Source organism: Nasonia vitripennis, unplaced genomic scaffold (genome assembly GCF_009193385.2).
Source record: "Nasonia vitripennis strain AsymCx unplaced genomic scaffold, Nvit_psr_1.1 unplaced0245, whole genome shotgun sequence".
Taxonomy (NCBI): Eukaryota; Metazoa; Arthropoda; class Insecta; order Hymenoptera; family Pteromalidae; genus Nasonia; species Nasonia vitripennis.
The window spans coordinates 36,296-52,300 of record NW_022280024.1 but is presented as its reverse complement, the minus strand read 5'-3'; the positions used below and the strand labels follow the sequence as shown (position 1 = coordinate 52,300).

At 31.8% G+C, this 16,005-nt stretch overlaps 1 protein-coding gene across 1 annotated transcript in view; it reads right to left on the bottom strand.

The window, feature by feature from the left end:
- LOC103317637 (transcriptional regulator prz1) overlaps nt 1–9,658 on the bottom strand; it is a 41,130-nt gene extending 31,472 nt beyond the window's left edge. The window contains exon 1 of the mRNA XM_031933426.2: nt 8,161–9,658. Coding sequence (XP_031789286.1) covers nt 8,161–8,818 — 658 coding nt within the window. The 5' untranslated portion in view covers nt 8,819–9,658. The remainder of the gene's footprint in view (nt 1–8,160) is intronic.
- Between the last annotated feature and the right edge of the window lie 6,347 nt (nt 9,659–16,005).

Sequence of the window (16,005 nt, the reverse complement as noted above, 5' to 3'; positions counted from 1 at the left end):
GAGTTGCTCCGGCTCAGCAAAGAGGTCGACGTGTGCATCAGTGAGGAGCGTAACTCCTACATGAGACAACATCTCTCCGACGCCCTGAATGGGAATAAAAACATTTGGAAAGAGATGCGCAACCTCGGCCTCCTACCCAAGAGAAAAGAGAAGGAACTTCACGGTTTCTTTCCGGGGACGCTCAGCGAGCACTTTGCGGGAATCTCTACCTCTCCCCTTGAGAACATCGATGATGCAATGGACCTGATCGTGACGGCAAGCGAGGAGGGCTTTTGTTTTAAGCCAGTCACTTTTAGTGATGTGGTCATTGCTGTTTCTCATTTCTCCTCGCAAGCAAGGGGAGAGACGGGATTCCTCACCAGGCGATCGCCAAGGCGCTCCCGGTTATTGGAGAATATTTAGTTAACATCTTTAACTCCTCTTTTACTCTGGGCATCTTCACGGGTGCCTGAAGGAGAGCGCAGCTCATATCCCTTAAAAAGAATGCAACACCATCAGCGGTCTCGGACTTTCGTCCCATAGCTCTGCTGTGCTCTCTCTCCAAGGTTCTCGACAGGATTGCCTATAACCAGATCACGGAGTATCTCAGTAAAAATAAACTCTTTGATCCTCTCCAGGCCGGCTTCCGTGAACACCACAGTACGCAGACAGCACTAATTAAACTTACAGATGACATGCGCATGGACATTTACAAACGGAAAATTACTCTCTTACTGCTGTTTGATTTCAGCAAGGCCTTCGACACCATCTCACCGACAAAACTTATCGGAAAGCTTCAAAGACTGGGTTTCTCCAGGGCAGCTCTCCTGTGGATTAAATCGTATTTACAAGGTCGCTCCCAGATGGTGGTTACACGAAATAGCGGAAGCTCTGATTACCTGGAAACCAATCTAAGAGTTCCACAGGGTTCTGTTCTGGGTCCCCTTCTCTTTTGCTTATATGCAAATGATGGAAGTTGAGCTGAGGAAAGGTGTCCTTATCCCATTCAGCGGCGAGGTTGTGAGTCTCGATGTCACCTTGGACAGTAAGCTAACATGGAGACCGCAGATTGATAAAATAACAAAAAAGGTGAACAGTGCGCTATACAGTCTGCGGTTTATTCGGCCCTGAACCAATGAGACGCTTCGCAAAAGGCTGGTCGAGACTTTAGTTCAACCACATCTCGACTACTGCTCAATCGTGTGTCTAGACGCGACAAACGAAAAACGGACGAGACTACAAAGACTGAGCAATGCATGTGTGAGGTATATTTATGGGGTTAGGCGGGATGAGCACATATCTCCCTATCGGAGACAACTGGGCTGGCTTAGATCGGACTCTCGCAGGCTGTACTTCACAGTCCTTCTCATGTAGAGAATTGTTAATATGCAAGAGCCCAGTTACCGGCTGAATTATTTACTAAGCGTGAGCACAAGCGTGAACTTAACATTCCAAGAGCGGGTGCTGAGACTTCGAGTCCAGGACGCACGACTCTGGAACTCCCCCACCCCTGCATTTCGTCATATGCCTTCGTACTCGGCATTTAAAGGGGTACATTTGTTTGCCTCTGATCCTTAGCCATAAGTATTTATGTATGTGACAGCTGGCCAATAAGGGCCACGTCAAAAATTTTATACGATATCGACGGAAGTGTTATCACATAAGTTTTCTAGAGGGCTAGTCAAAACCTAAAATATTATATTATACTGTGATATATTTTCTCTTAATTATATGTGATCTTACCGAAACCTGTGATATTTTAGTATTCACTATTCTGTGATATGATTCTTAAATTTATTTAACCATTATTTGCCTAAAGTATTTTATTATCGATATTTAAATGTATATATACTCTATATTCATTGTTTTGCCACAGTGCAAATAAAGCTCTCTCTCTCCTTTTTTTTGCGCGCACACGTGCACACACACAAACACATCCGTACGGACATTTTCTAAAAGCACTTCGAACTCTAAATATCACGGAATGAATTTTTAATCTGTTTTTTTTTATGAATTTGAAAGTTTTATCATTACAAAGCTTCCTAGGCTAGCAGGAAGCAAAAGCAGACAATTTTTTTTTATTATTTTAATACACTGCCAAACTCTACACAATCACTTAACCTCAACCTAATTTTAAAACACTTGATTTTGAAATAATAAAAAATAGGTGTAGAAAATGTCGCAGACGTATCCGTGTAAAATTTGTTCGTGTAGGACAATGTTTGTGTACGGTATTTATGTGTACACTTTGTTCGGTGTTAATTTTTATTCGTAAATCCAGAGCTACACTTTCCAAATGATTTACGAATTCAAGGGTTTTGAAAATTTTGCTTGCGCAAAGGGTTTAGACCAAATGAATCCAACAATGTTTTCCCAACATGCGCATGAAATGGGCCTTTTTTCATGCCTAAAAGTAGCGTAGAAAATCGTCCATTCCAAGCGTGTTAGAAAAAGTTTGAGCTCAAACGGAGAGAAAACAATTTTCTCCCCTCTGTTAATATCTGTTTTTCAAATATCTCAAATTTTCTCAAATTTTTTAATTTTTTAAATTTCTCAAATTTTTTAATTTTTTCAAATTTCTTAAATTTTTTGTGCACGACTTGAAATGCACGATCTTCTGCACAACTTTCACGCATTAAAAAAGTATTTTTCATGCCCTTGTTGGAAAAACACGGTGTGTAACACGGGAATAAAAGCTGTGTCAGACTCGGGTGAGGGGCTTACACCACGTGCTGAACACCTCACCCACGATTGACATAGCTTATTTTATTCCCTTGTTGCACAATATACTATTTACATACATTTCACTTATACCCGACAAAAATTAGCATTTTTCACTAGAAAAACTCTCATTCCTAATCTGGACCCTTACAAAAAAAAGTCTGTAGACATTCCTGCAAAGAAATCTGCAGGGAATTTGGACTTTGCAGAGATATGAGAATTGCATTAGTATATGAAACTAAATTTTATGCATTTTAACAGCTTTGTTAGATATAATATAAAGTTAAAGAGCATAAATTATTGACAAATGTTGAAAAAAAAAATTATAAAAAAAGTATTGCCCAACATAAATTTGATATTAATTGTTCTGGTAAAGTTACATTATTTTCGGTAGTTATATTTTTAATACTCATGTGTCTTGCTAATTATCAACGATTCTAAATGATATTTATTAAAATTACATACAGGATATTCTCAAATTTTTTTCACATGGGTGCTCGAATGTAATTCAAATTATTTAAAATTACTGATTATCAACAAAATTTGAGTATTAAAAATATAATGATCGAAAACAATGTGACTTTAACAGAACAATTAACATTAAATTAATGTTGGAATATTGTAGTATATTATAAGTAGAAATAGCTCTGTGTGGAGTAAAAGATCTTATAGATTTTGAGGTTGTTGTGCTATGGTTGTTGTACGAATGGGTAAGGGTAAAAATTTTGAAAAATAAATATTTGAAAGGCAAAAATTACGAATTGAATTATAACGAAAGGTAAAATTTTAAGTCCCAGAATATTGGAAAGATATAATTTTGAAAACCTGAATTTGGAAATTCCTAAAAATATCACTTTTGCAATATTTTAACTACAAATATCACCTTTCGCCATATTTTAACTACAAATATCACCTTTCGCAATATTTCAATTCGACATTTTTGTTTTATAAATTTTTTCATTTCAAAATCTCGGTTTATAAATTTTGAATTTCTAATCTTTAACCTTTCTAATTTTTATTTTTCAAAATGTTTACCCTCACCCCTATGAAGTACCGTACTCGCTACGCTCGTGGGAAAAACCTCGAGCAAGGTAAAAAAACACCTCCCACAACAGTGTCATAATAATATACTATTGAATCGAAAGGAACTGGGTCAAGCACCAATCACGTTACTTTTTGTGTATATTTTTTTCACTTTGGCATAATTTATGCTCCAAAACTTTATATTATACCCACCAATACTTTTAAAATGCATACAATTTAGTTTCATATACTAATGAAATTCTCATATCTTTGCAGAAATATGAAATTCCCTATAAATACCAACTTCCCTGCAGATTTATCTGCAGATTTCTCTGCAGGAATCTCTGCAGTCCTTTATTGTAAGGTGAATATGTAAAAAAACGATTAAAACAAATAAAGTATAAAAAAAAAACAACACTTACGACAATAGAGACACGTTTGTCTCTTGTAATATTATTTATTTAATTATTATGGCTTGAAGAGGTCCTCACCAGGGACGAAACGTTGCCGTTTATTTATGAATTTGAGTTAAAGAAAATTTTTTTGAGAAACAAGGGTTATTCTAAAAATATGGATGGGAATAATAACATTCATAAAAAAAACATATATTTTAACAATATTCATGATAAACAAACTTAAGTAAAAGTACCTTTCCCGACATTACTAACTTATTTTCAGAATATTCCCAAAGATATGCATACAAATTTTCAAAATGATTTATTGGAATTGCTTTCGTAAGAAACTTTTAGAAGTCTAAAAAATATACTCAAAAACTGCTAATTAGTAAAAATAATAATCGCAATATGGAAATGCATTACAATTAATGCTGTTTTATTTTGGCATCGTGAAAATACTTTAAAAATACACACACAATCATATACATAACTTTTTTTGTAGAAATCAATTCTATTTAAAAGATAGTAAATAAGTACTTCGTTTCTCTAAGAAATGACGAAAAATGGCCCAGTTTTCGCCCATCGATAAAAAACTTTTTCAAACATTTCTTGAGCATTTTTTAGTATAAACATGACGTAAGATATTAGTTATAAAATGTTACAAAAGGTAAAGTCAATATTATGGTTCTGAGGTTAAGTCTATTCTACACTGAAAATAAAACAGCAGTTTCTGCTGTAAAATACGGCAATGCTAGCTGTGTTGCCACCGTAGCGACTGTTCAGTAAAAACAGCGAGTATCCACGGGTAGTTTTGGTAGGTCTTGGCAAGCTGTCCCTATCTCGAGGATATGTAGGTAATTAATTACCTTTTAAAACATAAAAAAATCTATTGAAATTAATTTTTTTAATCAGTAATGTGATTATTTAAATTAAAATTATGAGTAATAATCATTATAAAAGAGTAAAATATACCTTGAATAACGACCATCAACTTATTACCATCTAATTATTGCATGCAGAGTGACTATTAGCAAATGAGTTACATGAAAAATTTTAATTTTGTTACTTATTGGTCCCATAGTAGTCATTACTTATAATTGTATCATATTACTTATTTGAAAAATTAATTTCAATAGATTTTTTTATGTTTTAAAAGGCTATAAATAAACTACATATCCTCGACATAGAGATAACTTGTCAAAACCTACCAAAACTGATGGTCACTCGCTGTTTTTACTAAACAGTCGCTACAGTAGCAACACTAGCTAAAATTGCCGTGTTTTACAGCAGAAACTGCTGGGTTTTTTATGTGTATAAATAAACTCTACACAAAAATAATCCTACACTTACACCAAATTATCTACACCTATATTTTCTATGCAGAATTTTACTGCACACAAATATCCTACAAACATTTTCAAAGATTTTACTATATACCGCAAAACTCTAGACAATCATATAACCTACTGTTGTCAACAATGTATAAATGATTGTGTAGAGCTATAAAGTGAAGGAAATAAATAAAAATGCGTGTAGAATACCCTGGTAGAAATATTAACGGGTTTTCAGCTAGAAATTTACGAAACCCGTTAAAAATTAGCATGAAATCAGCTAAAAACCTGCTATCAGAGTGATCTTTTTAACAGGTTTCTAGCAAGTAACCTGCTGACGAGAGGGAGTTATTCAAAGCCAGTTTACTGCATGAAACCTGCTAATTCTAAAATGTTATTACACGGCAAGTTTCCGATACACATACTTAATCTAAGCTTAGCTTATAAATAATCGTAGCATTATGCGTAATGAATGCCCATACTTTTTGTAACTGCGATGCCACGTGTGTGTCCGTGTAAGTACGAGGTAGAGAGAGAGAGAGAGAGAGAGAGAGAGAGAGAGAGAGAGAGAGAAATCTCACAAACATATAGTTGTAAATTACATATATATATATATATATATATATGTGTGTGTGTGTATATATGCGTATATATATATATATATATATATATATATATATATATGTATATATATATATATATATATATATATATATATATATATATATATATATATATATATATATATATATATATATATATATATATATATATATATATATATGTATATATATATATATATATATATATATATATATATATAATTTACAACTATATGTTTGTGAGATCACTTTAAGTAATACTCTGATATAACTTATCTAAAAATAACTTATCCAGCATGTATAATATACTTAATCTTATTAATTTGCGCATGGTTTTGTATATTTACAGTTTTTAATTGATTTGGAAGCGCATTGAAAATCACTATGGCTTTCTTAAAACTATTTTTATCACTCATTCGGGTAAGGGTAAAAATTTTGAAAAATAAAAATTTTAAATGGTAAAGATTGGAAATTCAAAATTTTTAAACTGAGATTATATATATAATCTGTATACACCCCAGTTCTGCGATCAGGTAATACTGTTTACCTCTGTAGGCTTTTCGGGTATTAGTGGTATACTTATGCTCTGTAATATTACGGGTTCAATAAATAAATAAAATAGGTAGAAAGGTAGATAGGCAGATAATGAAATATACTATTTATCATGTATATAACCTTAGTGAGTTATAATTTGATGACACAAAGAGACAGTGACAGTGAGAATGGTTGCGGAAATATTTAAATTTTTCTTCCGTATAAATATTTTTGAAATATAAATATTAAACAACTAACATGTATATTAATAGAATGCATTTTACATTTTTGAATTTATAATCTTTACCCTTTCTAATTTTTAATTTTCAAAATTTTTACCCTGACCCGTCTTCTCATAAAGATTCGTGTGATTTAAGTAGAATAGTACATTACGATGCGTGTGACTTAAATGGTTCTTTTTTACACGGTGCAGTTAGCACCCGAGCGTAGCGAGGGCGCTAAGCGCCGTATAAAACTGAACTATTTAAGTCAAGAGTATCGTATAAAATTTTATAGCACAGGCTGCTAAAGTCCACAAGTTTTGCCTATTCGTGACTTAACAGCTGATTTTAGCTACACTGTGCTATAAAATTATATTAAATTCATAGAAAAATTCGTGTTTTCTTAAACTGTTTGTAAAATTACCCAAAAATTGGAAAGAGAAATTAAAAAATATCGAAATTGTCATTTTAAACCATTGTCTTGATTGTATAGTACTTGCTATTCACTTCAAGTTTGCATATTTTGTATCTTAAGACGTTAAGAAATCAAATCTTTTGTCGATATCGTTTATATGCACTAAACTTAGATATCAATACTTTCTATTATGTTCGAAAAAATGTGTCTGCATGTTTATAAAGAAATAAACGATATGTTCTTTTACTTTTTAACGTTTTTTTATTGAATCTGGAATTCAGTATTGTTGCGACAGCGTACTACAAGTATGAATGGATAGGTATGAAGGGGAGGGGTAGTTGGCTTAGGCGGGGAGGAGCTTTCTGAATGTCGGGGTCGCGAAGTATTGATCCGACTCAACATGCTCGACATTAGCCGGGTATATTGCTCATACAATCAACGTTACTTTTTGCTCACTTGAAAATAATTGAATAAATAACAGAAACAAAAATTAACATTTTAATCCTTGCAGTGCTTTGTTAAAACAAACTATTTTTTGCAATATTAACTAATTTAAAATTTCTCAACAATAAACTTAATCTTATCAAAAAACATAATTTGTTCGGCTATAAGGATTACGCCTTACGTTTTATATTTTGTTTCATATTCATAAATAGTAAATGCTTTTTATTTAAATTGCAATATATTAAAACATTTTTGTTAACATAGTAAAATGAAGGTGCACAGTTAGTTATAGACAAAATTATTTTCTTTTTTTGTGAACTATTTTATAGAGCATATATATTTATTGTTTTAAATAAAAAATTCACACACTGAAACAGTTGCCCAAAAAGGCATATAAGACAGGAATTATATACTTAATTTTTTTAATATTAATAACTCTACTAATACATTGATTTCATTAAAAAAAAAAGATTATAGGGCATAGGAAAAGTATACCTGAAATAGGTGGTGGTTCTACAAGTGCTGCAGGTCCAAAAAATGAAGGCAAATCACTACTGGTTGTAACTGGTGTGTTAAGATCGCCTGGCTTGTCCTTTTCGTCCGAACTTGGTTCAACGTCTTGACACTCTACAGTACATTCTTTATTATTTCCATCACAATTTGTTCGTTGAAATCGTCGTTTTTTAATACTAACAGATTTATCCAGTAATTGCGAAGGTTGTTCTATATTAAGTTGTCTTAATTCCGGATTATCAATATCAGTTGTTCTCTGATGCTGTTCTATCGAGTTTTCAATAATACATTGCCGATGAATAGGTAAAGTAGTTAATGTTAATGTAGGCACCGTTTTTGAAGCCAGTGATGTTACTGTTGATGTTGCTATTGCTGCTGGTACCGCAGCAGAGCCTGCAGCACTTATAGATGTGGATGGTGACGTTCCAGAGAGTATATTAACACTACTAATACAACCAGTATTATTAGCACCACACGTAGTTGAGGTATTATACGTCAAGCATGCATCAAAACTTAATTGCACTGTTTGCACGTTAAAGGTTGCATGGTGATGACTAAGAGGTGGTGATGATAATAAAAAAGGACTAGTTGCTGCAGGATGAGCATGAGATCCTATCACTTCCATTCCATCCATAGTCATTATCTAAAATTACTATGTTTTTTCGTACTTATGATATTTTTAGATGAGTAAATGAATCATTTTACAAAATATAAGTAATAAATTTTACATTTTCGGCACTATTTTTTTGTTAAAAAAATAACAATAATGCTATTTAAGCTTAGCAGCACTTTATGGACTGAATAAATATTTTATAATTTTCAAGTTATTTATTTTTGTACTGTTGCCTTCATATTTATGCAAAATCAATTTTAATTATGAACGTATTTGGTTAGACGCATGTTTCCGTACGTGCGTGACTGTGATGCTGTATGCGGTACCAATGACACTGAATGCGTGGGGGTCGCACACAGACTGAACTAAACGGCGGCGCGCCCCGTAGTTTTATGAATGGACCGCAGAGCCTGTCCCATATTTGGAAACGCTGAGCAGCTGCCAGCCAATCCCCGCTCTTCGTATCAATCCGCGCACGCGTGTGCATCTGTGTATGCGCGTGTGTTAGTAAGTTCTCTCTTATCTTCTTCTCCCTTTTTCTTCTTGTCTCTTCGTTCTTGACAACGTCAATTCCCCTCCCTTCATTCTCTTTCACTTCTCCTCTACAACCTACTCCCACTTTCATTATGTATAAAAGGGAGGGTTTCCTCTCCTACTGCTTCTACCTCCCACCGAATACACACTAGTCTTGCTTCATGTTAGCTGCTACAGCCGGTTCTCCAGTGACGTCGGTGATAGTGACGTATACGCTGGTTCAGCGCAAGATCGATTATTTATACGTAATCAGCAACACACGCGTATTACAAACTCTAATTCCCTTAATATTGTTAAATGAATTTGTGCATGTATACTGTAATGGTATTCCATTATTTGAACATTAAAATATTAAGTCTATTTTTTGGTCACGTTTATAATTAAATGCAAATCATGCACACATACACACATACACATACACACACACACACACAAATACGCACATATACATATTTCTATTTCAGTCTAAAACTAGCAATATGTTTTATACACTTATAATCCCTGAGTTTTTATACACATTTTTTAAATTATTATTATCTAAATTATATTCACTAATGCATACGTATTGTTCTTAAATTTTTTAAATAAAAATTTCTAGTTGAATGAATGTCTTAAAAGTTCTTAGAAGCAATTTTATTGCGTTGAAAATGATAAGGATTTTAAAGGAATATTTATAATATCAGTATAGAATATGGTTCTTAGTAATAAATATAAATTTTTCAAAATATTATTTATATGTTTTAGTATTTTAAATTGGTAATGAGGTAAAATAAAAAAATTTCGATAGACGTTTATCAATATAAAAGTAATCATTTATAATCTTATAACTTCTATCCTATAACTTCCTCTCCTGAAAAGTTTATCAATAACATCCAACTAACGATTTTTAGTAAATTTTTAAGCACACTAGCAACTTATTTTATCCTCAAAATTATACTTGTTACCCTCCATATTTACAAAAATAATAACGTTACAAACGTGGGAGAGTTAACCCTTGTTAACAAAGATTTTCTTTTTTCTTTAAAAATAATAATTTGGTCGTCGAATTACTATCTATATTGACATTTTTTAAATTAATTTTTTTTTCTTTTAAGAAAAAATGATTCTTTTTCAGAAAAATAGAATTTGTAGAGCTCAATTTTTTCCATTTGTCAGCAAAGGAATTCGTTTAATGCAAGCGGATCTTGTACGAAAATATTTTTCTTTTTGGTTCAAAAAGACTGCATTTTGGAAGTATAATCAAGATTATTTTCCTTTTGAATCGAAAGGATTCTTTTTTCCGCAATGAGATATTTCTCTGAGTGCTGTGTAGTAAAATAATAAAAAATTCTTGTAGAGAATATCGGTGTAGAAAATATCAGTGTAGAAAAATATGTTTGCGTAGGGTTTTTATGTGTACAGTTTGTTCGGTATCGTAAGGAGAAAACTTTTCTCTAAATTCATAATTAATAATCATTCATTAATTGTCACCTTCTGAGTTCGAAGATATACTTTCAATATATTGGATATAAATCCAACACACATTTTCAAAAAGAGAAAATTAAAGAAGAATACATTTTTTAACAATTTTAAATAAGATATAATAAGTAAGCAAAATCGAGAATTTCTTATGATTTAAAGAATATTTTGCATACAGTACAAATAATTTCTCTTCTATAATCTTTCAATGAAAAAAATGTTCGAGCTTTATATATTGAATCAAACAACAAACGCATTTAAGTTCAGCAATAGATAAAAAATTTTGTTGATGAACTTTTATAATTTAACCAGAAGAGAGTTATTCTCTTACAATCTATTTTTAATACTTTAAAACAAAAATCTGAATTTCAAATTCGTATAGGAAAAAGTAAATATATAAATTTATACATTTTTGTATTAATCAACATATTATGAGTCTGACATTTTTATCATTAAAGAGGTATAAAACGAATAACCGTATTATAGACTGGTATTATGTGCCAGAAACATCACGTTTCTAATTTTGTGTATTTAATTTGTAATATAATTACTATACTAGGTATTAAATAAAGGCAATTCTTACTACAAAACACATCGTATTACGACATCGAACAAACTGTACACACCGAAACCCTACACAAATGTATTTTTCTACACGAAAAAATTCTACACAGATATATTATACACGGATATTTTATGCACCTATTTTTGCTTACTCCTAAGAGGAAGCTTTGTTCTCCTCTAAAAAAAGTGATGGCCTATGTTTTGAAGCAATTGTTGTGAAGCATTTAATACGTGATTCTGATTGGTTATGAAGCGACATCTGTGTTAAATGGCGCCAAAATTTAAAATGTAATTTCAATTATAACAATAAAATCATTATTTTAAAATCAATCTGGATCAGAAATTTGAATTTAGCATTTTCAGCGGCTTTACTTTTCCAGTATCACTTTTTAAAGAAAGGATTGTAAAATTTTAAGTAAAGTCTTAGAGGTTAAGTAACGAACTAGGCAACACAACTGAGCGTGCGTAGCGCGCTGGACTTTGCTAGTAATAGTAAAATTTCCAGTTCCACTTAAAATTCGTAGAAACACATTTGGAAGTGTTTGGAGTACAAATCATGCGTTTTTAGAAAATGTCCATTCGTATGGCTGTGTGCGTGTGTGTATAATGTACGTATACCGTCATAATTGTCGAACCACGCGATCGATTGTAATCAAATTTGGCATGGATATATGTTTTCTGATTCTGAATTCGGAAAATTTTTTTTATGATTCTGATCATTTTGCGGCCATATTATAGCCATTTTTCAATTTTTGAAAAAGTATTTTTGCTTTTTTTTGATCATATGATCTATAAAATATATTCAACAATAGTGTATCTAAAACAGCATAATATTGCCTACTTTTTCTTGCAAGATTTTCCAGATAGACTGTTCCGTTCAATTTTTATGATAAAAAAGGTGATTTAAAAAAAAAAAATTAATATCTCCAAAACAATATCGTCAAACGTTTTGAAAAAGTTTATGACAATAAAAAACGATAATATCTATTTTTTGCTGTAAAACTTTTAAACCATTTTGATGACTAGTCTTTAATCTCAAAAATCGAAAACTAAAGAAAATGGGTTTTCTATGTTGTACAATTACGGGAGTAAAAAAGCTTTAATTAAGTTGAAATTTTGGGAAAATATTGATCTTTCGATCACCTTGGCTAGGTTATTTTTGCAGTTTATAAAACCGTTTAGTTTAAAAGATATCAGGATTCAAATTCTTTGTCTCTCACCCTGTCTACCCTGTATAACTGAAAATTATTATTTTTGTTAAACCTTATAACTTGTTAACTAAAGTTCAGAATGTTTTAAGACAATTCATTGTATATGTGTATATATATATGCATATATATATATATATATATATATATATATATATATATATATATATATATCAGTATGACATGAATTCATAGGGAGCGACTTTAACGATGTGCAACGACACCCCTATAAGAGGAAGCAAAAGTTTTGAGAAAAATCGGTTTTTACATTTTAGCTTTTTAGTTGAGAACCACTTGACGAAATCGTTTAAAATTTTAGCAGCAGATAGATTTTTTATGGTTAATCACCAAATAAAATTTTAAAGCATTTGACTACATTGTTTTAGAGATATAAGGGATCACAAAATTAAAAAAAAAAATTGAAACCTTGATATTTTAAGAACCTTAGGGGTTTGCAAGCTGCGCAATGAACTTAGCCAAAAAACATAAGATATCTACTTTTTTCCAAAATCTTAAGTGCAATAAGACCTTTTGACGTCCGTAATCGAGGCACAAAAAAAAATCATTTTTTTCATTTTTCTATTTATTATTGAAAAAATTGGTAGTCAAATCACTTGAAATTTTAATGGAAAATAGTTTGATACGTGACCCATCGACATGATTTTTTTCGCGAGGTTATGATGTTTAGTTTCAGAGATGTGAATTTTTAATAAAAAAAACACCTTTTTTATTTTATCTGCCGAACCAAGCGGTCGATCCCGAGGACCAAACAAGGAAAAGTAGGTAATTTTATTCTCTTTTAAATGCATTTTAGCTGAATTGTTTGTAACAAAGGGATAATTGAAAAGAAACGAAAAATAGCGTTTTTCAAAAATAAAAATGGCCATAAAAAAATAATTGAGAAAATAAAAAATAACTGTTTTTCCCGAATTCAGAATCCAAAAATATATATGCATGTCAAATTTTATTGATATTGGCGGAGTAGTTCCAGAAATATTACGGTATACATACACACACATCCACATACACACACATCCACATACACACACACACATTCATACGCACTTTTTATAAAAACTCATGATTTGGACTTCTAACATACCAAGAAGTATTTTCTAGAAGTTTTTACGAAACTCAAAATGTTACTATTACAAAGCTTCCTCTAGGAGGAAGCAATATCTGTAGAGAATATCCATGTAGAATATATCTGTGTAGAATTTTGTTGTGTAGGAAAATACGTTTGTGTAGGGTATTTATGTGTATAGTTCGTTTGGCGGTCAGTAAAATTTGTTGGATACGCAGAAAAAAAATTATTATATTTTATAGTAATGTTGGTATATCTTAATAATACTTAATTTAATTACATTATTTAGTAATTATTATAAAAGATAAAACTTAATTTATTTTTTATTCTTCGATTAAGTTTTTTATTAGACTATCGTCATTATTCATGAATTATAATAGGTTTCTCATAGGATGAACGGAGTTGAAAAATTCCTAACCCATAATGAATTCAATTTACGTAATAGGTAGAATTTGAAAAGTTAAATTGAACCTTTTAATAATGTTTGAACTGTTATTGTGCAGCACAATGTTGGTATATTAGCTACAAGCGGACGGGAATAACAGGGATAAGGTGATACGTAAAAGGAAAACACTTAAGTTTATGAGAAAGATAAACGTGGCTTTATTCGGTAACTGAATTTAACGTGGACAAAGGAAAAGAAAAGCTTGGCGTGGCTGAGAAAGTGTGTGGCTTGCTCGGCGAGCGCGCAAGAAGTGAGACGGCGTGCGGAGCGCGCCGACGAACGCAGCGGCGGATCACGTGGTCGTGGCTGTTTTACGCAGCGAGGGCGCTGCGGGGTTGCTAGATGTCGGGTGTTAGCGTATATATTCTAATACACAAGAAATGTCAAACATTATTTTTCATAACACGTGCATGATCGAACACGCGCTTTTCGCCTGAGGTAAAATGCTCAGTACTTGGACAGATTTTGCGGACTTTTCAGAAAATCATCAATCGTGTATATATAAATAGAACTATGAAAAAAAGGACCAGCGTGTGAAGCTTAGATAATTTCCTATCGATCGATACAAACAAAAAATTTTTTGATATAAGCTTTTTTTCTATTAAAAAAGTTGGTTTTAATTTATGCTAATATATCGAGGTGGTTGGACAGCCGTTTGCGATTACTGTAGTACTTGGACAGTTTTTAACCCATATAAGTTGGACAATGATCGCAGTACATAGACAATGCCTGATCGGAGTAGTTGGACAGTAGATTCGTATGTATTTTCGGGATGAAAATTGATTTAATAATAATTGCTTTGCAATTTATAAAAGTAATACCTAAGGGCTTGTAAATTATGTTAATTGATTTAATTTAATTTTATTATTCATTTAAAAAAAACTATGCACTTCGTCTCGGTTAACCGGTAAAGATCCACTGTTGTGTACGGTTAGGTTGTCCTCCATAAGGGTAACACTTTTAACAACAGTTTTATTTATCTGTGTAGAATTTGTTCGTGTAGAAAAATACGTTTCTGTAAGGTATTTATGTGTATAATTTATTCGGTGTCAATCAACGGCGCGGAAAAATTTTACACAGATATTTATTGCACGGGAATTCCCTACACACATTTACGATAATTTTACTACACCGCAAAACTCTATACAATCGTATAACCTATTCTTAGACAGTGATGACAACAATAGATTTTACGATTGTGTAGAGTTTTGCAGTCTAGTAAAATTACGGAAAATGTGTGTAAGGAATTTTTCCGTGCAGTTATTTCGTGTGTAGAATTAGTTAGTGTAGGGTGTAGGATTATTTTTGTGTAGATTTTATCCGACGTCTTTTTTGCTTCCTCCTAGAGAAAGCTTTGTAATAGTAAAATTTTGAGTTTCGTCAAAACTTCTAGAAAATACTTTTTGGTATGTTAGAAGTTCAAATCAAGTGTTTTTATAAAATGTATGGATGTGTGTGTGTGTGTGTGTGTGTATACCGTAATATTTCTGGAACTACTCCGTCAATATCAATAAAATTTGACACGCATATATATTTTTAGATTCTGAATTTGGGAAAAACAGTTTTTTTTATTTTCTCAATTATTTTTGAAAAACACTATTTTGCATTTTTTCAGTCATCCCATTGTTACAAACAATTCTGCTATAATGCATTTGAAAGATAATTAAATTATCTGCTTTTTCTCGTTTAGTCCTCGGGATCGACCGCTTTGTTCGGCAGATAAAATGAAAAAGATGATTCTTTTTTAAATTCATATCTTTGAAACTAAACATCATAACCTCACGAAAAAATGATTTGACCACTTATTTTTTCAATAGTAAATCGAAAACTGAAAAAAATGAGTTTTTTGTGCCTCGATTACGGACGTAAAAAGGCTTTATTGCACTTGTGATTTTGGCAAGAAGTAGGTATTTTATGTATT